Genomic DNA, 26,808 nt, shown 5'->3' on the forward strand with positions numbered 1-26,808 from the left:
GTGATTGGCTCATATTTTACCCATTTCGCAAAAGTACCCAATCAGTGTGCTTGTTCCAATAAATTTAATGACGTCATCAGTTGATCAATTCAGGGACTTTCCCTGTTTGCCAATGTTGCATGACGGCGAAAATGGCAACTGCCGAGTGTTGGATGCTACCAGCGTATGCGATAGATCGAAAAAGTCATGATGAAAACACTAAAGAAACATTCATGACGAGAATGTCAGGGAAACCAACAAAGATGTAAAGAATATTTAAAGAGATCCCTAAAATACTTTGGTAAATTTTTGTTAGGATGTTGGTTAAACTTTTCGAGCTTTCTTCTTTAGCCAATGCCTTGTCGATACCAGCACTAGTTAGAGGGTTTAGGGTAATAGGGTAAAGCTGAATTTATGTATGTACTCGATCGCCGAGCGATTGCGATGAAACGCTTTTGGAAAGCGATGGGCAATCGCCAAATTTTGCAATGCATCGCCAGTCGCTTTCGCATTTATACTTATCACGGCGATAGCGATTGCAGACGACAATTAAAATATTCTAAATGCCACAAAATACATTTTTAAAACATCAGTTGCTGTCAATAATTATTGCTTTGAATTAATTCATCATCAAAAGTTAATAATCGAAAAAGGTAATTAATTAGCAAAATAATAGATCCAGTTGGTTGAAAATGATTGGTTGATGCATTCACGTGTCAAGCGATATCGCTGGGAAGTTGAGATTTCTTCAACTTGCAAAAGCGACATCGTTTTTGCCTCAGCGATTTGAATCGATTGATCGGCTTGGCGCTCTGGAAATGTAAGTAAACGCTGAGTACCGGTATGGTATGCGTGAGAATCGCTTTTATGTAAAAGCGACCGAGTATAAATTCAGCTTTAAGGGTAATGCTGGATTGCTGGTTTCATACTTTCTGCCGCTTGCCGCTGAGCGGCATGACGCTTCATTATGCCGCTTGTACTTTTCTGCAAGCGGAGCGGTATACCGCTGAGCGACATGACTCTGAAAGCCACTCTTGCCGCTCAGCATTGCTCCAAAATCGTATTTTGTTCTCAAATGCCAGAGCGGCACCGCTCCGAGTTGACTTGAATTCAACTCCCAGGCCAGCGGTGCTGTCGCCGCGGCAAAGCGGTGGAGCGATCGATATATCGGCTTGCCGTTGGACACCGCTTGCGTTTTTGGTGCAACTGCGCAGCGCGCAGTGAAGTAAATTAAGTCATCTTCAGAGCGGCAAAGCGGCAAGCGGCAGGAAAGTATGAAACCAGCATTTATAGAGTGACAAGAAAATACCGAGGTCAATACCTGGCGTCCCGTAGCCACTTGTATGCAAATATTCAGCGATCAACAGCAGGATCAAAGTATTTTGATGAGTCATGATGATGATGATGATGATGATGATGAACAAAATGTAACTAACAGTTTTCACTTACCGATTTCTTCTCTTTTAAAATGATTTGGAAAGATCTTTTGTTTCTTTTGCTGACGTTCGAATGCTCATAAAGTTCTAAATTCAGCCATGGGATGGTACACGGCCCGGTCAATTTATCACGTCCGCTACACTTCACTTGTTGTATGATTTCCTGTCGCCGACTTGCCGTGACCTTGACCCGAAGTAGCCTTTCCACCTGTCACCACTTGATCACTAAAATTAAATACATTTTACAAGTAGTTGTGCATGTATTTTTGGTTGTCTTGATTCTTTTTATTTTAATACATAAAGTTAGATCATATTTACCTATTGAGATTCTGCGAGAATCAGTCAAAGAGTAATTTGTGAATCCTCAAAATGTGAAAGTTTTCTAGAAACAATGTGGATTGATGATTGATAGGCGACGAGCTTTGAATAGGAACATTTAGCGACATCACGAAAAAAACACGGAAAAAAAATGAGATGCTGGATAAACATGATCAAGATTTCCATTTTCCAGTGCATATATTTCCAATAATGTTATTTGAACTCAACCAGCTCATTCGTGTCAAACTGCAGTTCAACGGGAGTTGGACGTTTTGACTCAAACCAAGACGAACGATCCCGAAATAATCTTGTAAGTAGTCAAATATTTATTTTATTTAGTAAGCTTACCAAAATCATGAAAATGGCCAAATAAAGTCAATACCAGTTGCAGTCAAGAATTCGATCTGGAGTAAATACTATAGGATAAAGCATCTCCTTTGAGCATGTGAAGTCGGCCACATACTAGGTGTTATCGATTGTTACTCCGACGTACATCATTTTCTACATGTCAAAATAAACTGTCCCTTTTCGACACCGTCACTAGTTAACGACACATATGAAAAACAAATGAAATTTCCATGCTATTTTGTCTAAATAAGCTTACTGTAAGATCATAGAATGAGATTGAGATGTGTTGCAGCAGCTCACCGACGCCGTTACTGACGAAACCATATTGAGATTGTTGAGATTTAACCGGCCAATCCTGTTTAATCGGAAAGTCAAAAATTACCTCCCAAACTTGACTAGAACCCGGAAGTAGAATGAACCAAGAAGTATGTTTACACCGGGAGCTGGGACCGGGAGGCGGCGATCGACGAACGTAATTCATCAGCATAATAGCTTATCTATCAATTTTTTTTCAGCATTTTTTAAATCTCATTACAAGTGTTGATATATGTCGATTGTCGTCATTTATTCCTCAACAAAGTGTTGAATTAGAAATCATGTGTACATGTAGATAACACCTCTATCACATACTCAATGTGCAATCAAACATGTGGAAGAGGTGCATATTTTGTCGTTGACATAATTTGTCTAAATGGCAAAAAATGACGAATATTTGGTTGTTTCTGTCCAGTACAAGTATCAAAGTATTGTGAAAAACCAAGTACCGTATTATGAGGTATTAATTCAATTGCTAGGAAAATATTTTGCCCTAGACTGTGGCCTCATGTTGACATTGGCTAAATACTATGTTTATTGGAAAGGGTCCGAATTAATAGCACTCAATGTGCGCCTTTCCTTCCTTTCCTTTCTAGTACTTCCTACATGTATAGCAGCTCATTTGAGCTAAACTGGAAGTCCTCTGGAACTTAGAGGAGGTGATTATACAGATATCAGAACCGGGGATGGTCCCCCTTCTCTTTTCGAATAGCTCTGACACTTAACGTGCACAGGATTTGACTCTTCCTGTACAAGGGACCACCAGCTTTACGTGACTTTCCGAACCACGAGACACCGTTCAATGACGTTCATACACTACATATATCTGCATGTGCTACGTAGTGTAGGCCTACATGTATGGGGGCGAGAAGGAATTCTACAATTATATTCTATACTGCTTCGAAGCAGAGACTGCTTCACACTTTCAGAGAAAATATCTCTGATACACTATAATCTCGCAGTAACTGAACATAATTATAGGAACATTTTGGGATATGTTAATGAATTCTCACCAAAGGCAAGCCCAAGGCTCGAACCTATGCATATCGTATTATCCCGGCCGACGGCTCAGCGCCTTAGACCGCTCGGCCATCTCGCCCTCTTAAAAAATCTAGAACAATAGCGTGAAATCAATTGTAGTAACTAAAAATTTCGAACGTTTGAGAACTTGTTCTCAAGTTGCAGTTGCCTTGTCATGATACGTGTCATATGAGGTTGATATATCGACGTCCCAATATATCATTGGAGAATATCAGTCTGAGCAACGGATTACTGTAGTGCATGATATGAAAGAGTAAGTACTTTTTAACAGTTCTTTGATTTGAATTTGAATCGGCCAATTAGGGACCAGAACCCCACTTCTGTTTTTACGCTGTGTACTCTATCAAAATGTGAACAAGTGCCATCCTTCTGCCAGCAAGTGTAGGCAATCCTCAGTTTTACTCATGCTTGCTAAGGCAGGAAGTCTGAACAATTCAGTTAAATACCTTAGAGTACGGTACGGTACTGATTTAGCCACTTTAGTCGTTTATGCTACTATCATAAGTAGTATTGAACAATGGGAGTATATGGGACTAATCCATTGCCGCCACTTTCATGGCCATTTTGAGATTTCACTAGTAAGAAGAGGTTTGATTTTTTTCACTGATTTTATAATTGTAGGTTGTTGTTGTTTTTTTGTTTTGTTTTTTTGGTTTTTTTTATGTAAAAACATATCAAGACATTGACAGCTGTTATCATTATGATAAAGCTGACAGGTGCTTAAATAGCTGTTAACCTCCTTTTTGAAGCTGGTCCGTTCCTGGAATGTGAGGCGGGAGTGCACTGCATTCCATGTATGGGCTGTAGATGGAATGAAGGACTGCTCATGACTAACAAGGTTAGATCTTGGAATTTGGACTGCAAGGTCTTGTGATCTAACTGAGCGGCGAAGACGAGGGTCAGTCTGGAGTTTGTCAGGAAGTAGTTAGCATAGTAACTTAATAGCATTCCCATCACATTCATGGAACAAAGTAGAGGCACCAACTTCTCTATGGTTGAGGTTAAAGGTCAGATTCATATTCATTCTTAATAAATTCCGGAAATTAGTTTCAGCCTTCCGACACTATATAAGTTGGGGATTGTGATGGGTGCTTTGTAAATGTACAAAACTTTTTGTTCCTACTGTTATTGATAAATCCATATATTTTAATTTTGCTGACTACAGGCCATCAATACATCATCTGATCACATCATCATGGTAGAACTAGGCAGATTATCACAAACTGACTTGGCAGTCATAGGATGTTATCTCATAGTCATCTTGCTGGTTGGGCTGGCTGTAAGTACAAAATTGTTTGAAGAATGGCACTCCCTTACCTTGCTCAGATTTGCGCAAGCGCCCTGTTAATGAGCGACATACGCGTAGCTTTGCATGTCCTTAAGGCTACGATCTCATAGAAGTATACTGTATACGGTATTCACTATACGATATACGCTCATTCGATCAGACTGAGTTCACATAGGAGGAGTATACTATGTGAACTCAGCCTGATCGAATGAGCGTACATCCTATAGCGAATACCGTATACAGTATACTTCTATGTGATCGCAGCCTCAAGGGTACCAACCTGCGTCAACCAACGTTTTGACGCGTAATCCACCAATCTTGCCAAACCAAAAGCGCATTGATCAGTGTGCTTTACCTTACTCTATTCATGCTGAGAGCATTTCCTAATTTAATTTACTGATGTAGCAGCAAATGTACTGGTGTGTGAATCCCGGGGGGGTACTCAAGTTTGGTTTTGGTAGGGACGTGCCGCTGAGAATTTGAAAGTGGACCCATAAATATACCAATTTTTCAAGAAATTTGGACCCATTGATATACCAAAAGTCAAAATTTTCGCAGAATTTAACCCAAATTGTCTTAGTTTTTACAAATTTTCCCAAAATTTTTGGAAAATTTTGGCTAGATTAAAGGAAGTGTCCGGCAATCACAACATTAGGTCTTATATGTTAGAAAAATAATTATCAAGCACAAATCACATGGTTTTATTTCAATCAAACTCATATTAATTATAAAAACGAATAAAAACAGCCGTCTCTCAACACGCGATATTCAAAATTCCCGCAAAATGTTCTAGAAACAGTGACGTCATGGTTATTTGTGCTCATTTGTCGACAGGCTTCATTGAACTATTGGGACGTCACTGCTCTAGACAATTTCGGCGCGGGAATTTTGAATATCGCGTGTTGAGAGATGGCTGTTTTTATTCGTTTTTATGGTTAATATTAGTTCGTTTGAAATAAAACCATGTGATTCGTGCTTGATAATAATTTTTCTAACATATAAGGCTTAATGTTGTGATTACCGGACACTTCCTTTAAGGGAAAATTGGGCCATTTTCCGAAAAAATTGAGAAAAAAAAAAAAAAAGGACCCATTCATATACCAAAATAGGCTTTGAAAAAGGGGTCATAGATATACCAAGAGGCTGAAAATGCTACCCATATTTGCGTGCACGTCCCGTATGGTCATTTGTACTGAGTAAACCCCCCCCCCCGGAGTGAATCTTATTACAAGGAATTAAGGTGGTACCACCACACCCCCTGATAAATTTGTGACTATTTTTACATTTTTCTCAAAAAATAATAACACACTGGTAACAAAAGTTATGTATATAGGGGCAAGGTATCCAGTATACACTGGAATTTCAGTGACCCAAGATGATAAGAAAAGAGGTACCTCTAGAATGTACCTCATAATGAACCACTTGTCTTGAATCACTGACATTTCAGTGAAGTAATTGGATTCCTTGCCCCTATAATATACATAACTTTTGTTACCAGTGTGTAGTAATTTTTTGAGAAAAATGCAAAATTAGTCACAAAATTTATCAAGGGGTGTAGTACCACCATAAGGGAATGTTTCAACATAATATTTTATTTATTTTTTATTTAGGCCATGCTGAGGAAGAATAGAGCTGGAGCAGAAGGTTACTTCCTCGCTGGGAAGACTGTACCATGGTATCAGGTTAGTAGGCTTTAGTGCCGTCGTCGGCACCGTTTTTTCATGTCGATCGACGTCGTATACCGACGTCGACAGTGTGTCGACATAAAAAAATTCTAAAAAAAAAAAAAAAAAAAAAAAAATTTTTTTTTAATTTTCAAAAAAATATTTTGGCCAGAAAAGCAAGTTATATGCCAAAATTACTTGTTATTCAAGGTTGGAAACCAGAGAAATACTGCTACAAAAAAAAAGCCAATTTTTTTTACAAAGTTGAATACGTTTGTATATTTTAATTACTTTTGCTTCGATGGAACAGCTAGCAATGCATACTAATTCAACGTGTTCCCTGACTGTTCAATAGAAGCAAAGGTAATCAAAATAAACAAATTTATCCAACTTTGTAAAAAAAATTGGCTTTTTTTTTTTTTGTAGCAGTATTTCTGGTTTCCAACCTTGAATAACAAGTAATTTTGGCATATAACTTACTTTTCTGGCCAAAAATATTTTTTGAAAATTAAAAAAAATGTCGGCATGTCGACATGTCGGGATACGTGCCGACGTCGACATTATGTCGACATAAGGCATGTCGACGACAGCACTAGTAGGCTTACATGTATGAGTCTCTAAGGACCCATCTCACTACAAATATGGACTATTCTGAATAATGATCAGAATATTATGAACAGTGATCAAAATAGCCCAATACACCTCCTATGGCAGACATGGCCTTAACCTCCCACACAGAGAGAGGGTCATCAGTGTCATCGCCCCGATATCTTCATGGCAGAAATCGCCATGGTAGGATGAATCCACAGCCATGCATGGCCATTTTGTTCCAACCTTTGAGACGCATAATGAGCCGAGGGACATCTGACTAAGGCCTGGTAATTGACCTCTCTGTGTGTGAGTGAGCATATATACACCATTATGAGGTCAATGGTCATATGCTTTTAGACTGCTTGCTACTTTCATACATGTGTATGAACATATGCTACAACCCAAAGCAAACTAATAAGGGTACAATTTATAATTTTAGTCCCTGTTCGAGAACTGTTAAAACTGTTGGTTTCTTCCTGTTTGTCAAATGTTTTACATGAAAAAAATGATTTATGAGAATTGTATGGATTATTTTCCATAAGTTAGTCCTACAAATTTCAAATATTTTCACACTTTCACAAAGATTACTGATACATGTAGTGCCTTTAACTACATTTTCACATGTGAAGGAATTATTGCAAATATAATGGAACAAAAGATAAATAGCATCAGACGAATGCTAAGATTAAGATTAATTCAGTGCCTTTAAGGGGGTACTACACCCCTGCCCAATTTTGTGCCTATTTTTGCATTTTTCTCAAAAATTATAGCGCATTGGTGACAAGTAAGATGTACATTATAGGGGCAAGGACTTCAACTACTGCACTAAAGATTGAGCAACTCAAGGCAAGTAGTTATTGATTTATTGATCAAGTATTGGGTTTCCCTCATTTTTGACTGTAACTCCACAACTATTGTCTGTGCTGAAATATAATTTCCAGTGCAGTAGTTGTAGTCCTTGCCCCTATAATATACATATCTTATTTGTCACCAATGGGCTATAATTTTTGAGAAAAATGCAAAAATAGGCACAAAATAGGGGTGTAGTACCCCCTTAAGGGGGTACTACACCCATTGATTTTTTTTTTGCATTTTTTTACATTTTGTGAAGAAATTACAAAAAAAAATTGGACAAAGTGGTATGCAAAATGAAGGGGCAAATCTTCTCGTTTTATTGGTGGCATCGGTATCAATGTAGCTTACATGCTTTTGAAGATAGAAGCCAAAAGGAGGTACATCACTGATGATTTAAATTCACTTCATTTTGGAAAGCTTACTATCAACGGATTTCGTTAAAATTTTGGATATGTGTTGCTAACACATTAGGGAAATAATGTTGATATGTAAAATGGGAATAAGTGGTCCCTGATTTCTTTTATGACTTCATGAACTTGATGCTCCACAACTATCAAAAAACGAACCGGTTAAAATGCTTCTATTTTCAATGTCGAACTATATTTTGTATTTTGAACTTGCGACACTATGTCACTGAAACTTAATTAAGCCATAGGTAACAGGTTACCACAACCACACTACAGCAATGTTGAAAAAGATTGTATTTTTGTCACCTATACCACCATATTAGGTAGTTTTCCGTAAGCTTCATTTTTGAGATTTTGGTAACTATTTTATATTTATTTGCCCAATCCAACTCAACTAGGCAATCTAAATTGTACTCACCATTTACATCCCAAGGTATTTTAGTATATCCACCTCACACATTTCCATTATATATCCAGTAACAGTCAAAATATCAAAATTGATGCCTCATTATGACATGCATGATATCCACAGACTATCACATGTATTCAAAATGGATGCCTGAATTTGACCTGAACCAATTGACCTATAACCTGACCTTTGATGACCTTATAGCCTTTTTTAATCTCTTTTCCTAACAACATATTATAGAAGATACATACATGGTGTAGTATTGAATTGTCTATGTGGAAGAGATTAGGGGGGATTTAATTTATTCAGTGTTATAATCAGTGAGTACATTTCTATAGATAGTATAACAAAGGATTTAATGTATTCTATTCATGTATTCTACTTGGACATGTTCAATAGAATATATTATGGTTTGTTATGAAACACACATCTCAGTTACCAGGATACAGTAAACAAAAAAATATATAGGGCTAAAATAATTTTCTAAAATGGTTTAAAACCACTTCGTATGTAGAGATATTTTATAAGTTCAGTACATGAGATGATGAACATATTTATATACTTCATAAATTTGCAACAAAAAAAAGAAGATGGGTACTGATGAAAATCAGGGTATTAAATCGCCTTAAGGCATACCAAACGAAAAAAAACAATTTCAAACCTTTGTTCCAAGATTTGGTCACAAAACGTTCACATTCTTTTTCTACCATAATAACATCGTTGAATGTTCTTTCAGGTTGGTGCCTCTGTCTTTGCCAGTAACATTGATTGATTGACATTGTTGAATGTTCTTTCAGGTTGGCGCCTCTGTCTTTGCCAGTAACATTGATTGATTGATTGATTGATTGATTGATTGATTGATTGATTGATTGATTGATCTATCGATCGATCGATTGACATTGTTTTTCAAGTTGGCACCTCTGTCTTTGCCAGTAACATTGATTGATTGATTGATTGATTGATTGATTGATTGATTGATTGATTGATTGATTGACATTGTTTTTCAGGTTGGTGCCTCTGTCTTTGCCAGTAACATTGATTGATTGATTGACATTGTTTTTCAGGTTGGTGCCTCTGTCTTTGCCAGTAACATTGGTAGTCATCATTTTGTTGGCCTAGCTGGTACAGGCGCTGCATCAGGATATGCTGTTGTTATGTTTGAATGGCTGGTAAGCTCTTAATGTTTGTTTGCTTGTTTGTTTGTTATGTGTATTAATTTATTACTTTGTTTATTTGTTTGTTTATTAGTTTGTGTAGAACAATGGAGGTTTTCACAGATCATGAATCTTGTCTCTCTCTCTGTCTTTTCCTCCATCTCCCTGTCTCCCTCCATATCTCTCCCTATCGTTCTCCTTATCATTTGCCCACTCTCTCTTCTCTCTTTCTTTCTTTCATTTCTTCTTTCCTTCCTTCTTTACTTCCTGTTCTTTTGTTTTGATTTGATTTGATTTTGTTCGGGTTTTGACAACCCTGGATAACCCAAGAAAGCCTCTATTGAAGCTTATTTCCATTGGGGTCCATTTTGAACACCGGGACAGATTGGGAACAGACAGGGGTTAACACCCTACTCTTTTCGAAACTGGCTTCGAAATACATGTACAGGTATGGCTCTCTGCACACGGGACCGACGGCTTTACGTCCCCTCCGAAGGACGGAGTACTTTCACGATTCATTTACCCAATTCTAAATGAACCATGGGGAGAGCGGAAGTCTGATTTTAATCTACAGAAGTTGCCAATTAATTTCTGACTTTCTTTTTCCAAGTCAATATCCCAGCAAATCACCACCGCTGGAATTGAACCGGGACCTCATGCACTAAAGGCAAGTACCCTAACCACTGCATACGCTCTCCCTCTTCCACTTTCATGTTTTTGTAGACTGACATTCTAAACATGCCACCCTATTTCTATATATGTTTCGGTTTCTGTTGTGTGTGTTTTGTCTTGTTTTTAATGAATTTTTAATTTTCTATTGTTTTCTTTCTCCAGTCAATATGGTTGATAATAACAATGGCATTTGTATTCTTGCCGGTGTATTTATCCAGTGCAGTATTCACCATGCCAGAATACCTGGGCAGACGATTTGAGAGTAATCGTATACGCAGCTATTTCTCGGTACTCAGTCTCTTGTTTCTTATGATAATGACTATTCCAGTAAGTATATTGATATCTGAGAAGTTTAGATTTCTGATGCTTTCTGCTTTATGCTTGTCCAACTCGTTCAAAGTTACTCTTCTGTGACATGATTTGAAATAGTTAGATGTGCGTAAGCCGCAAAGTGTAAGAAATCACAACCTCTCAGTCAGCGGCGTAGCTGGGATTTTTTCCAGGGGGGAGCAAGCCTGTATGGGGCGGGGCCCAAATCCACCAAATTTCCCTACACTTGGGGGGGGGGGCGGGGCCCAAATAGACAATTTTTGCAAGGCCTATTGATAATAATCGTATATGGTATTGCATATCATATGGATTCCCCATCTCTCTGCCCCTCCTCTCCCTCTCTCTCCTCTCTTTTTTCCTCACTCTCCTTCTTTTTTCCTTGCATTAGGGGGCAGGGGCCCAAATAGGCAATTGTCCCCCAGCATCGGGGGATACTGGAGAAAATAGACTATAACAGTGCCCTATCTGCTTTGTCAAAGGCCCAATCAGCGAATTCTTGAGCCAGAACACCTTATGTAGTTCAATAAAATTCAAACAGCATATGTGCTATTGAGGTGGGCCAATATTAAAGTAAAGATAGAATAAAAGTATGTATTGTCACCATCAGGAATTGAACCATGGACCTCATGCATAAAAGGGGAGTACATGTACCCTAACCATTGAGAAAGAGAGAGGGGGGAATTGAAGGGAAATGAATAACTAAAAGTGTCCATTAAATGTTATTTTGAATTGTTGGTCAAAGATATTATAGGGAGAGAGAGAGAGATATGGAGGGCTAGATTGTTGGATGGCCATTAGATCTTTTAAGATTAAAATTAAAATTAAATGATGACCATACATTGTCTGGTGCATGACATAGTGATGCAAAGTTATCAAGAAATGAACATTGGGGTTGAGTAGGTGAATTGTATTGGGCATAGACTATCAATTTGCCATTAATGTTCTGCAATTCCATGTGTTTTGTTAACAGTAAACCTTCCAAAATTATATCTAAGATATAAAAATGTTGTAAAATCGTACCTCTCACATATAGACTAATCCAATGAGCCAAGTCATGGTCAGGATTTGGTCGGCCATTATAGGGTCCCCGGCACTCCCGCATGCACCAAACAGGTGTTGTGAGTGCCCAATTGGGTGGATTAAATCCGCTTAAAATTCGATGTTAGATTCTTTTGTTGTAAACTGTCATCATACTTTTGTCTACATATAACACAGGTGATAGAATGCAGTTTAAAATACCCTTCAAGGCCGCATCATTTCACATTTTAGGTGAGATAGCTGGGTCCCCGTCACGGCTATGGCTGCCATTGTAGGAATGCGTGAAATTGGATTCGTCTATATGTAATAGATTACCATCTGTCACTATGTGATAACAATTTTGCATAAAATCTCAACATCCGTCACTACCAGATTTTACCAGAGTGTTATTATCCTTCAGTATGTGATACACCTGACGACATGTCTGAATCAGATTACAATGAATTACAGCATCCCTTCTCACCTTGATACATTACATTCTTTTCTGCTACCATTTTCAGGTTGATTTGTTCTCAGGGGCTGTGTTTTTGCAAACTCTACTGAAATGGAATCTTATTCCTGCCGTTTTATTACTTCTTGCCATCACAAGCATATATACAATAGCAGGTAAAACCCATGTGTGTGTGTGTGTGTGTGAGCGAGTCTTCAAGATGTACACTTTATTTAAATTTGCAGTAGAGGACGCATTTTAAGCGTGGATGGTTTAATTATAATGGATATTTTCCTTCAAAATTAACAAATTTTTAGATGATGAAAGAAAGTGAATGGACTAAGAACAGCTCCAGTTATGAAAATTGTTGATTTCTCCTAGAAATTGATTCGTTTTCAGGTGGGTAATAATCTACCAGTGTTTGCACTCAAATGTTGAGACAAATAAAGCTGACACATAGGAGGAATAGTATTGCTTCAATCAAGGAGATCCCAAGGCTTGTTATAAGGGGTGTCATTTCCACCCCATGTGCATGATTTTTCTCGGGAGAGGAAAACGCCCAGAACATTTGTTTTGATATATTATTGGCCTTAACTCAAGAAACTTAAGAGCTATATGGAAATAGACATGGGGTTATTGGATTCCTTGACTCGTTTCCTATAAGATCCTTGTACAAATGTATATATTAATATTAAGGGTGGTCTTAACCCTGGAATTATGGAAATTTTTGGACCTAATAACTGCTAAATTGTTGGTCTAAAGAATATAAAAGTATACATTTTTAGAATGCCAAAAACTTGATGAATTCATCTGTAAGGTCAAATTTTGGCCCAAATACTCATTTATGGAGAAAAACAAAAATATTTCTTGGCCTAAAATCTCTTTTTATTAAATTATAAAACTAGATAAAAATATCTAGGAACAGTTTCTTAATTTATTTATTTTTATTTCAACCAACTTTGAGAAATTTGCACCAAAAATGGTCAAAAAATGCTCAATTTAAAAAAAAATCATAAAAACAGCCTGATTTTCGACCAAATTTCAAAAATTCTAAATATGTATACTTTTATATACTTTAGACCAACAATTTAGCAGTCATGAGGCCTGAAAGTTTCCATAATTCCAGGGTTAAGACCACCCTTAAGAAGTATACTGTAGTTTTTTAGTTGATGGCTAAAACTGAAAAAATATGGTACCTGCCATCATACTAATGCTAAATGTACTAAATGTAACCATGAGTGAAATTAAACTGAGATCTAAGCATCTTTGATTAGCTTCTTGCATCATTGATATTTTTGGTTTCAGGTGGTTTGGCAGCTGTTGTTTATACAGAAACGTTGCAAACTGCTATTATTGTTGGAGGAGGAGTGGTAGTAACCATATTAGGTAAGCAATGAATATGTATGAGGGGAATTGTAACCATATTTGGTCAACAATGAATATGTATGAAGAAGAATTGTAACTGCATAGGGTAAGCAATGGTTTTAAAAGGGCATTTCGTGATCCACAGCCTCATCCCCCCACTTTTCTCAAAAAAAGCTGAGATTTTTATATCACTGGAAACCTCTGGCTACATATTGTTTATATACAAAATATTTCTTGCAGATTAATTCGTTTAGCAAAGATATCGTGAAATTTGAATTTCGTTCTGGTGCACCAGAACGAAATTACAACGTATTGTCTATGGAGCAGTGTAATGCACATAATCATGCATAACTCGCATAAGCATAAAATCGGAATCAACTGAAATTTTGGGAATAGGTTTTTTCGTGGATATCTAATGAAAAATGACATAAATAGAGGATGCTAGGATCACGAAATACTCCTTTAATTATACAATAATACTAAACAAATCAAAAAACCATTTTAATACATCTAGAAAAAAGGCCTTGTAAGTAGAGAAATTTAGAAGTGTATAAATACAATCTTCATCCTTCCACAATATTTTACTTTGAATTTTTTGTAGGGTTCCAAGAAATTGGAGGCTACGATCAACTTGGTGAGAAGTTTTTGAATGCCATCAGCAACGACAGCTTGATGTCTAATAATAGTTGTGGGATACCACCCAGCGATTCCCTGCATCTTTACCGAGGAGTGCATGATGACCTGCCGACACTAGGCATGTGTACTGGTTTAGCGGTAATGGGACTGCATTATTGGGCTGCAAATCAGGTGAGTAGGTGTCAAAGAATTTTAGATTTTTGCACTTCTTGTGATTAATTTCATAACCACAAATTTAAAACCAGCAAAATTGTTTTTACCCATAGGCTTTCTTGTGTAACTGTTTGTAATTGGGCTATTCCATTTAAAATCCACACTACCCCTGTGGAAGGTTTTGGAAATATCTTCCACAGGGGGGTATGAATTTCAAGTGGAATGAGCACATTAGGCAGCTCCATTTGAAACTCACCCTCCCTCTGTGGAAGATTCAAGTTGAATCTTTCTCAGAGGGGGTATGACATTCAAATGGAGCTGCTTAATGTGGTCATTCCATTTGAAATTCATACTCCCCATGTGGCACATATGTGAACGTACACGGCGAATGAGCCGGAAATTCCTCCCCTGGTCAATTTTGTTTTATTTTGTGTTTAGAAAATATACGTCATAAGCTTTAAAATGGTATATTATTTTACTTCAAACAATATCCAGAAGCGGGGTTATGGTTTGTTTAACTTTGCTCCTTCAACAAAATGGTAGCTTTTTTTGTTTCTATAATTATGTGTCTCTTTTTCCACATTGCTGGCAATAAATATCAAACAGTCATAATTGGCGGTCATTTCAAATCATCCCCAAGTCAACAAGGTTCAAAAAGTTCTCTCATTGTTAATTGTTGGTTATAACATACCTATACAAAATACAATGCCTGGTAACCTACCACTTGAATAGGATTTAGACAAAGCAAACAAAGACCAGAGCTATTAATAATTCTGTAGCTATCTAAGCTTAATATCCTCTTCAACAATAGGAGTATTGATTGGTGTTTGACAATCAAAATGAGATAGATGTCGCGCCAGCTGGAGGTACCGATGAATCGACCTTCATACATATTTTACACTGTAACTCAGAATACAATTTAGGGAATTTACGGCTCATTTGTGCTGTACGGTCACATATTTCGAAAATCCTCCACATTACAAATATAAGAACAATTGAAATCACAAGGAAAATATCACATTTTATTGGTATTACATATAGCCTTGATTCAAGGCTTCTGCCTTTTCCTTCTTCTTTCTTCCTTTTTTTAAAATCACTTTCAGACAGGGAAGTTAGAGTAGACTTTTGATTGTTGAAGTTGAACATAAAACCCCATTGACTATAAATACTGTGGTTTATATAATAGGCCTATAATATTGCTTGTAGATCAATACGGTGTGAAGATTGTCATTCATCCAGGTAGAAAACAATAATAATATTTGAACTACAATCTAGGCAACTGAATTTGACTGGGAAATTTTCATGTTCGATCGCGTCATCAGCCCTACTGATCTTCTGGCGGTAAAAGTTCATTGATTTGTGAAGCGGAAGTTGTTGTATCACAGGTCACCTTCAAGTAGTTAAAGCCTGAAGACTTGGAGGAAGTCTAGTATAACACTGAATCAGGCTAAAAAAATGTTTAATGCACGTCAAATTGTAAACAAAATGCGCCCTCTGGCAAAAAAAATGTTTGGTCTCTGTGCGAAACAGCAGCTAGTCGGATGGACATGATTGGTTAGTTATATCAAATCTTTATTAACAGTTTACGTACATTTTTCCTTCAATGTAGCTAACAGTACAACGGGCTCTAGCTGCAAAAAATCTAGCCCATGGACAAGGTGGATTAGCTCTCACTACTTGGCTGAAATTGACTCCTATGTTTCTTATGGTCATGCCTGGGATGATCAGCAGAATTCTTAATCCAGGTAAATAGAATTGATAAATAAATGAATAGGGGCCTACAACGCTTTATAGCGCTTGACTTACATCCACTGAGTGGATTTTAAAAGTGCTGTTGTGAAGAACAATAGGGAGTTTTCAATTTCCACAACGGATGGTTCTACGACGGTAAAACACTAAACGTTGTTGTCGTCGTTGATTTCATAATGCGTTGTCATCCTCATTCCACAACATGCAAAAAGTCTGATAACCGTCGTGCCGTGGCAACGACGACAACGTTTGCCGTTTAACCGTCGCAAAACCATCCGTCATGGAAATCCAAAACTCCCTAATAGTGCAGTGATAACACAACATTGTGAACCCGACAAGAATATGGGAAGATTAATACTACACTAAGCTAGACATGATCACATTTTGAACATGTGAGGGCGGGCTTCATTAAGCTTACTTGTGATCCAAGATCCTGTCTTAACTGTGTAATCCAATAGGAAAATGAAGAAAATTTGGATTTTGACCCTCAAAACTCCAATGTAGCATGATTTAAAAAAAATCTGCATCTGAATAATATTTGATACTATCAAGTAATGAAAGCCACATTTCATGAAACATTTGCGAAAGTTTTGTAAAATGGCCCTTCGTGCTCAAAAATTTAGCCATAAAATACATACACACATGTTATGACATAGGAAGCCATTGATAATGCTGGGACACACAATTTGGCCCATTTTGGGACATTCAGGCGAGCATACTTTTCCTCATAACATTGCCAATTATAGGCCTACATACATGATTGACCCCTCATTTTTAAGTTAAATGATTCTCTTTTTAATGAAAGCAATTTTAGATGAATTTATTAAATTTCAAAATTTTATGAACATGCCTAACTAAGCCAAAAAAGAAACTTATAACTTTTCACAAGGTCATATCTTAAAATCCTGTCTATCAAAATTAACCAAAATTACACACAGGATTGCCTTAATACTCTACTCTAAACACATGTCACTAACTATGCAGTTGTCCAACTGACACAACAGCAAAATGCACTGACATGCAACACCTTCCTGGACCACATTCACAGCGCAACAGATATCTTTGGCTGGGTTCCAATTATTCGCCTGCGAATGTGATCCCGGAAGCTGTTCCGTGTCAGTGCATTTTACTGTTGTGTCAGTTGGACAACTGCTTGGTTACTGACATGTGTTTAGAGTAAAGTATTGAAGTAATCCTGTGTGTAATTTTTGTTCATGTACAGGCGAATAATTGGAACCCAGCCAAAGAAATCTGTTGCACTGTGAATGTGGTCCAGGAAGGTGTTGCATGTCAGTGCATTTTGCTGTTGTGTCAGTTGGACAACTGCTTGGATACTAACATGTGTTAAGAGTAGCCTATTGAAGTAATCCTGTGTGTAATTTTGGTTCATTTTTATGGACAGGATTTTAAGTAGTGACCTAGTGAAAAATTATAAGTTTCTTTTTGAGGCCTGTTTATTACAGTTTGCACTTTTCAATGAAATAAATTAACAATAATTATGCTCTATTTGACTCCTTATCCAGATGCAATCGGTTGTTCTAACCCAGCAACATGTATGGAGGTTTGTCAGAATCCAAATGGTTGTACAAACATAGCATACCCACTCCTCGTAGTAACAGTTCTGCCTGCAGGTATGTATCTTATTTTGTCCAATGTGATGCAATTGTAGATGGAAAGGGGAACATAATACAATTATTGACTGCTATGAGAGGGATGGTCAAAATTATAGGCCCACAGTGAATTCAAAATCATGACTATTAGTCATGGTTTTGAGATCACAGCAGGCCTATAATGTTAACCATGCCGTGAATAAAAAGCAGTCAATATTTGTTTTATATACCAAATCTTGTCATCTATTTGGTTAAAAGCATCAATTTAGGGAAGTGAAATTAATAGTTTCAATGCGAACGGCACAGGTTACAATCTGCGATTTCCGTGTGATTATAATAGCACGCAAAAACAGTCCGTGCGTAATATCATTTAACGCTGAGAACAAAGCACACGCATCTATACCCGGGGAATAGCTACTTTTGACTTTTGGCTTTTAACCAATCAGATGGCGGGAATCTTTATGAGGTATATAATACTGGCTACCAGTTACAAAGTGTTTTACCTGCAGGGCATAGGCAGCGGAAGCAGGGGGATGGGGGAAACCACCAACTAAATTTTTCCATGGAAGGGACGTCCCCCCTGAAAATCCTGAGAAGAAAAAAATAAACCAATAATTGCCCTGTGTATCTTCCTATTTAGGCTCCAAAACACCATGTTTTGGACAAAAATAGGGTAAAATTGCAAATTTATGTGTGCTTTGCACACACTGGCACATCAAATACTCAAATTTATTTGCATTTTGGGTTACAATAGTCTGAAATTGAAAATCCCCCCCCCCTTAATTTGAATGCTTTCACTGTATTAAGGTTTTTTTAATTTTAACAGTTAATGAAATACATGCTGTATATAGCTGAGATATAATTGTGAGCATTGTGTGTCTTTTCTAGGTTTAAAAGGACTTCTAGTAGCTGTAATGTTGTCGGCATTGATGAGTTCACTAGCCTCATCATTCAACAGCGCTAGTACGATGTTTACTCTTGACCTCTGGGTCAAAATTCGCAAGATTCCTATGGACTGGAGGATGAATAAATTGACGGCAGAACAGAAAAGGAGAAATGAATTTGAAATCATGCTTGTTGGAAGGTAAGTGGGCTGATTAATTTTGAAATTAAATACTAGAAGAAAAAAGGCACAGTGATTTATAATGCACAGGCACAACGTTGATCCGCAAGCCTCAGCACACTTTAGAGGTTGTTGCTGACTACTAAGGCCCATGTCATTTCATAAACCATATAACAACTCGGGGATTTTGCAGCTTCAAGAGTGCACACCCTAGACATTCCACAATTGACCTTCGCAACTGGGATTAGCTCCCATGTAGGTTCCTTGTGCCAGGGAATTTCAAGCTAGCACAATTTTTCACGAGAGCGTACTAAAACACGGCCGGGATTCAAATCAAACCCACACCCTCGTGCACAATAGACGAACACCTTATTGATTGAGCTAACTTGACTGCCTACTTGACTGGAAATTGTAACACACTTTTATGCAAGATTAATAAATATATACAATGGTGAAATAACTTGTGAAGTACAAAGTGTGACTTCACGGTTGTTTGATGGCATGTAAACTGTAGTCATTTTTAAGAAAAGGTGACCAATGATGGCGCTATTTTTCTTAATGTATAATGGCATTAGAACGGCAGAAAAAAGACAAACAAGTAAAGGAAATTTTCAAAAAATGTAAGGAGTAAGTCATATCATTTGGCTAAATTAAAGTTGAAATGTATTTAAATAGCGCCCTCAATTTGCACACAAATGTGCAGTTTAGAATTTTAAAAAGCAGAAAAACATGAATAATTTGATATAGAAACAAAGATTTATGTTTAAAATAGCTATAAAATATATTATGTGTATATTAATGTAATAACTGTTGTTATTGTCCAGGTCTAGAATTGAACAATATACAATGTTTTGTCATAAAAATTAATAAATGATCACATCAAACAACTGTGACCTGCTACCACGAAAAGAGGGTAAAGTCTCAAGTTGGTAGTTTTGAATCATCTTGGCCGATAAAAATCAGGAAATCTTTTGAAATTCAATTACCGTATTGGTCCGAGTATAGTCCCACCCGTTTTTTATGTGAAAATTTTTCACAATTGGGGGGTGGGATTATACTCGAATTTCAAAAAAAAGACCTAGATGCTAGGATCATTCATGGTTGACCTAAAAAAAAAAAAAAAAAAAAAAAATTTAAAAATATTTTGTATTTTTAATATGAAAACTGATAATTTGTATTCATGTCATACTCTATTAATGATTTCAAAATGCATTGAATTTGAATGCATTTTGAAATCGTTAATAGAGTATGACATGATAACAAAGTATCAATTTTCATATTAAAAATACAAAATATCTTAATTCTAGGTCCAGGGACACTCCAAAACCGAAAAAAATAAACTTAAATTTTTTTTTTTTTTTTTTTTTTTTTTTTTACAATTTCTGAAATTTTTCGAAAAATGGGGGTGGGATTATACTCGAATGTGGGACTATACTCGGACGAATACGGTAATTGTTTTTAATATAGTTCCATGTTTTCTTATCTCTATCCCAATCAAGACTAGTGATGGTATTCTTGATGGTTTTCGGTTCACTGTGGACACCAATCATACAATCAGGGGGCAATAATGGACAGATATTTACCTACATGATTTCTATTGGAGGTTCTCTGGCTGGACCATTGATTGCCAGTTTTTTACTTGGTTTATTTTGGCATAGGACATCAGAAGCGGTAGGTGATATTTGATTTTTTTTTTTTTTTTGATTTGTTCGGATTTTGACAACCCTGGATAACCCAAGAAAGCCTCTATTGAAGCTTATTTCCATTGGGGTCCATTTGAACACCGGGACGGATTAGGAACAGTCAGGGGTTAACACCCTACTCTTTTTCGAAACTGGCTCGAAATACATGTACAGGTATGGCTCTCTGTACACGGGACCGACGCTTAACGCCCCCTCCGAAGGGCGGAGTACTTTCATGATTGATTTACCCAATTCTAAATGAACCATGGGGAGAACGGGAGTCTGAGTTTAATCTACAGAAGTTGCCAATTAATTTCAGACTTTTTTCCTAGTCCCAGCAAATCGCCCCCGCCGGGAATTGAACCCGGGACCTCATGCACTAAAGTACCCTAACCATTGCGCCACAATTTATTTTATGTTTTTCAAAATGTATCTCATTGTGAGATATTTTTTATACATGATTGATTGCTCCTTTGTTGATAATGCATAACAGTTGCTCATCTGAAAGTTTAGGTTGTGGTGTTATGGAGACTTTTGGGCCTCATTCCTGCTAAGTTGTTGGTCCAAAGCATATACAAGTATGTACACACAAATGGCTGTTTTGTGAGAAAATGAATATTTCGTTGGGTGCATTACATAGTGACGGAGCTACACTTTACGGTAAAATCCATAGTGACGGATGTTGAGGTCTAAAAAAATTGCGCAAGACATAGTGACGGATAACTTTGGCAATCTATTACATATTCAGGGTTGTCACTAGTCACTATGCGGGACGGGGCCGTCCGGCACTCAAAAAAATAAAATTATGTTTTTTTGTACATTTCGGAAGTGGATGATGATAGTTCATCATAAAAAGAGCAAAATAATTTTTTAGGGGGATGGTACCCTCAAAGCCTATTCCCCGTTCACTAAAAAGATAGTGCGAGGCACAAGAGCTTCACTCGCTACGCTTCGCCTTCAATATTTTAACCAGTAATCTTTTGGTCCCGGTGACAACCCTGTACATATTACGATTTTACTACATTTTGACGTTTTGAAAATATCTTTCAAGGGCCTACTTTTAATAGACACATAAATTGCTGAACATTAATGACAAGTTTATAATCTATAATATGCCCAATACAATGAACCTACTCAACGTTTTCCCGATGCCCATTTTTTGATAAATTCGTGATCAACATCCGTCACTATGTAATACACTCTGGGTTTGACATCCGTCAGTATGTAATGCACTCTGGGTTTGACATCCGTCACTATGTGATGCACTCTGGGTTTGACATCCGTCACTATGTACATGTAATACACCCGACAAATTTTGTGGACAACATAAAAATATAGTTCTTTTGTAATTCTTTTTACTTATTAATTTTCAAAAACTAGATATGATGAAGATCTGGGAGTTGTTTTTTTTTTTTGCTTTTCTTTTCTTTTCTTTTTTTTTTTTTTTTTTTTAATTTTGACCAACTTGTAGAAATAACCAACAAGAATGATTGAACAATGCTCAGTTTTGGAGAAACACTGAAGTTGTTCAGAATTCAAAAAAATAACAAATGCACTCCCAGATTTAGAAGTGAGATGAGTCATTTATTAATGAACCCAATTTGGAGATACATGTACAGTTGAAAGAAGTGTCAAACTAAACTTCTTTTGTAAAGACTCATGACTCTGCCCTGTTTGCTTGCATAGGCGTAGATCCCGGGGGGATGGAGGGATAAATCCCCCAAATATTTTGGCATGGGGATGGTTTATACAATCATCCCCCCCCCCATGTTGACGCCTGAATGTGGGTTTCTGACCAAATTAACCTCATATTTGCCCATTTAAGCCCCAAAAGTGCACATTTTCGCGCGCTACGCACACATTTATTCCACTTTTGCACCATATTTCATCAGTTTAGCTTCAAAATAGCAAAATTGTTTGTGCGCTTCTTGCACAATTGTACCATAAACTTATTCTGTCGCCAAAAGGTGCTAGATTCACTATACTTCAAAACAATTTCCAACCCCATCCCCCCAATGTCAAAAAGAAATCTACGCCACTGTTTGCTTGTAACTCATTGAAGTCTACCTCCGGATATTTTGCCATGCGCCCTGCACACTAGCATATAAACCACATTTGCTGAGGAGGACAAAATGCTGTTTTTTACACGATTGTTATGAACTTTAGTAAACTATCATACCCTGCAAAAATCAAGACATAAGTTGCTGTAGTTTTATCAAAATCCGAGATTTTGAATAAACCGTCTTAATAAGACAGATTTATTACAGTGGAAATATTAGTCAAACGCATACACGATGTGCATAACACAGTACGTACATGGCGTTCAGGCAGTCGTAACATATCAAAAGAACCGACATGACTTATGTTCGAATGAGTGGCTCGCATTGGCGACATATGCCCTGGTATTAAATAGCGATTTTCTTTGTATTTGCCTCGTCTGTTTGGGCTTAAATTAAAGAGGACATCTGACAGTGAAAACTAACATTTTATACCAAAAGAATACAATTCTATTTCTTATGGAAATGTTATAATATGGCTGTAAGGATGCAAATAAAATATTGTTTGATTTCTGGCTTTTGCCAATACATGTAAATGCCAGAAGTAAACTGTTTTGGTGAAAGTCGGAAGTTAACTATTTTGGTAACCAAAACATTTTGGTGGTTTTTTGTTTGTTCACAGGGAGTTTTCTGGAGTCTGATGCTTGGCCTCTGTCTATCTTTGTTCCGAATCATCTTGGAGATTTTCTTTGCCAATCCACGATGTGGTGACCCGGACACAAGACCACCATTCATACAAGCAGTGATGTTTCATTATTTGTATTATGCTGCTATTAATTTTGTCATCACCATAACTGTAGCATGTTTGATAAGTTACTGTACAAAACCTATACCGGAATCATGTGTAAGTATATGAAGTTGTCCTTCCAGCTAAGCAATCCTTTGGATGGTGTTTGTGTGGATGTATGTGTGTATGTAGGGGGGGTAGATGTGTGTAAAAAGCCATTATGCACGATCTTACATGTATAATATGAAATTGGTTGATTTTTTTCAAACCTGATTTTTTTGCTATATTTGGAATGTTTACACATGTCCCAGCTTACACTTAAATGTAATTGGCCAAATATGTTGTGAGTAGGGTATAATCTTTCCCTAAATCTTACTCATGTTTGCCAAGTTCCTAGAGTACCAAGTAATTTAAAATTGTACCTAATTGTAAATTTGGTGTGTTTGTCAATAGGTCAATTTTAGCATAAAGTTGTATTATGACATTAAGGTTTCTTCCACAGAACAGCCAAAATAGATGGACATAAATCTGAGGAGGAGGGGTCAAGTAATTTGAGGTCAAAGGTTTCAAATTTTAAAATCACTCCAATTGGGCTCAAAGTTAATGGACATGTTCAAAATAGGAAGCAGCTTAAAATAAAAGCATACCACCAATATTCAGAGAATATCATGATCACAACCACCAAGAACCTCGCAACCCGAGAACCACACAATTCTTGTAAAGATTTATTTTTTGTGTCCCGTTTTACAGAGTCATGCAATGATTCTGTACAAATTTGTTTAACTGACTGAGCATTAATAGGTCAGGATCATGATTAGGCCCAATTAAGCTTAAAACAATTTTGATTGGTGTAACATGAAAAAAATGCTCCTCTGGTGGTCGAATCTAATTCATATTAAATAAGAGGAACATTTTAATCATTGCACACTGACACTCAATATTTATTTTTATGTATATTGTGTGCTTTGAGCCACAATTAATTGAACAATTGGTAGTCAGGGTAAACATGGTGTTTTCGGGTTAAAAGGAATACGCTGGGCAATTTTATCTTATCATCTGCCCCAATGGTAAATCCGGCTCTGGCATCAAGTGCTGGGAGCTTGTTCAAACTTTACTGTGTATTATTAGCAAAAAAAAGCTATTGTTTGTTTCGCAATTTCACTCTTTCTGATTTTGCATTTGTTTTTGTTCTATTTTAGTTGCATCGTCTAACCTTTTGGACTAGGTATAGCAAGGAGCCCAGGCAAACATTACGCAACTCGGAAACGTTTCAAACTGATATTTCGGAAATATCTCCAGCAGTTGTACCTAATGTAGAGCCTGCTAACACAACAGCAGAAAACGTCCAAAGCAGCCAAAAAACTCCTCTTGTCCAAGACCAAAAAGAAGATGATAATGATGATGATGCAAGTCCATCAGCCATGTCTCACGCTAATGGTCGCAAACAGGAGAACATGGAGGATGGCTTTTTACTTGATAACGACTCGGAGGAAGAGATTAACGACACAGAACAATTGATACCCACATCAGACTTAAAACCTTCCTCAACCAAACACCGGTTCAAATTATACGAAGGATCTGAAGAGAATCTGAACTTCAAGAAGCCCGAAAAGCATGTGAAGTTGAAGCGTTTCTTGTACTGGTTTCTGGGCGTTTCCACGTTCGATGGGAAGCCTGTTGCCATGGAAACGCAAGAAGAGAGAGAACAAGAAATGCAAAAGAAGCTTGAGATGTCTTCCTGTTCAAAAGCATTTATCATGTTTAATTGGGGTTTGGTAATTGCGGTGCATTTATTTTTGTATATGTTGTATTGGTAAAGTTCCAATGATGAAATTCAGTAAATTTTGACAATTTTGTATGCTGCAAAAACATCGAAAAATACATATTATATGTTTTAACCCCCTGAGCACTACCTACCAATCTAACATTGCCTCTGATTGGTGATTAAAGTGAAGATATCATGTAATAGACCAATGGAGCTTTGCAAATAATTCACCCCAATATTTTTGCATGGTGAAATTATTCTCTAACAATGTTGCTGATTGGGCCAATTGATAATGAAAACTTCTTTTTGACCAATCGGCAGGTAGTTCTCATGGGATTAAACCTATGTTATCATAAATTATGGAATGAAGTATTGTATGAAATATTGAAACTTTATATCGTCAGCCTGCTACGCTAATTGTTTACGTCATTTTTTGTAATTTTGAGAACAAAGAACAAAATGTGGTTCAAGCATGCATCAGTTACGTAATCACCCTAATTATTTCGGATTATTCCATTTCATTTGTATCATTACCATTTGTTCTTGTGCAATGATTGGTGATTTAATATGTTTAAATGCATGTTTGAACAATATTTTGTACTTTGTTCTCAAAATTCAAAAAAATGACTTGGGCAAAAAGCGTAGCAGGCTGACGATATTATTTTGTTGAATTGGGCTGTTCCAGTTGAAATCCATACACCTATGGAAAACATGACCTTAATCTCTGATGCAGAAGGTGTAGACTTGAAATGGGGTCACCCATTCAGGTAGCCCCAGTTGAAATTCACACTCCGTTTGTGATAGATTAAGGTCATTTCTTCCAAAAGGGGTGTATGGATTTCAATTCAACTGGAATAGTGACAAATTCAACTGTACAAGAGTAACTTTTAATACAATAATATTGTATACACTTAATGCAACTCTGATCTGCAGTGGATATGTTGGTCGTCTCTGTGCATGGTTTCCCGTGCTAAAAAATGCTGGAAATTAAGAACATCACAGATGCAATGTTTTGACTCTGGTCAAATTTGTGGAGACTCAAGTAAATTTCTGGGCATTTCTCAAGTCAATTTTGAGTTTAATGATCTCATGATCATTAATGAATCATGACTTGTATGGTGTGTGCCAGGGATTTTGTGCACCAGTTCCACAAACTGTTTCAGGAATGATCAATTCAATATATTTGACTATTCTATTTCAGTTGAAATCCAGTTGAAGACATGACCTTAATCTCCCACACAGAGGGTAATGATTTCAAATGGAGTCATGTATGTACCTATTCAGGTAACCCCATTTGAAATTCATACTCCCTGTGTGGAAGATTAAGGTCATGTCTTCCATAGGGGGTGTATTGATTTCAACTGTAATAGCACATTGTATTACCTATATGGAAATGGATTTAGAATAGAACAAATGGGACGTCAAAAGGAGACACTTTTGGGCAGGTTATCAATTTTGAGGTTTTTACATATCTTAAATATAGAGATATTTTGCTCCACAACGCTGTTTTCTCCAATGAAATCGGACATTCATAAGCGAAGATATTGAATTTGTAATGGTATTATAAAATTGGAAATTAAGATATCGGCCTTTAAAAATATTATTGACAATGTTGAGAATAGGAATTACCTTGAAAACCGTCTCAAAAATACAAGATGCCAGTTATATTCCGGTCTGAAACTATCAGACAATATTTTAAACATTAATAACATCACAAATTCAAGCA

The 26,808-nt window shown here is 36.9% G+C and overlaps 1 protein-coding gene across 1 annotated transcript; it reads left to right on the forward strand.

Moving 5' to 3' along the window:
• The first annotated feature begins 1,851 nt into the window (after positions 1-1,851).
• LOC140165922 (sodium/mannose cotransporter SLC5A10-like) lies at positions 1,852-26,808 on the forward strand. The gene is made up of 15 exons (XM_072189266.1): positions 1,852-2,043; positions 3,562-3,690; positions 4,603-4,716; positions 6,336-6,407; positions 9,716-9,820; positions 10,640-10,804; positions 12,346-12,451; positions 13,581-13,661; positions 14,242-14,447; positions 16,039-16,174; positions 17,702-17,809; positions 18,677-18,872; positions 20,351-20,522; positions 23,213-23,434; positions 24,517-26,808. Exons 3-15 carry the CDS (start codon positions 4,633-4,635, stop codon positions 25,132-25,134), a joined length of 2,271 nt encoding a protein of 756 aa, XP_072045367.1. The 5' UTR covers positions 1,852-2,043; positions 3,562-3,690; positions 4,603-4,632; the 3' UTR covers positions 25,135-26,808.

The sequence above is a fragment of the Amphiura filiformis genome, chromosome 12 (genome assembly GCF_039555335.1).
Source record: "Amphiura filiformis chromosome 12, Afil_fr2py, whole genome shotgun sequence".
Lineage (NCBI taxonomy): Eukaryota > Metazoa > Echinodermata > Ophiuroidea > Amphilepidida > Amphiuridae > Amphiura > Amphiura filiformis.

Coding starts and splice junctions, on each gene's coding strand:
- LOC140165922 (XM_072189266.1), top strand. CDS start 4,633: ATGGTAGAACTAGGCAGATTATCACAAACTGACTTGGCAGTCATAGGA. Junction 14,448..16,038: donor ATTATTGGGCTGCAAATCAG/GTGAGTAGGTGT, acceptor CCTTCAATGTAG/CTAACAGTACAACGGGCTCT. Junction 17,810..18,676: donor AGTAACAGTTCTGCCTGCAG/GTATGTATCTTA, acceptor TGTCTTTTCTAG/GTTTAAAAGGACTTCTAGTA.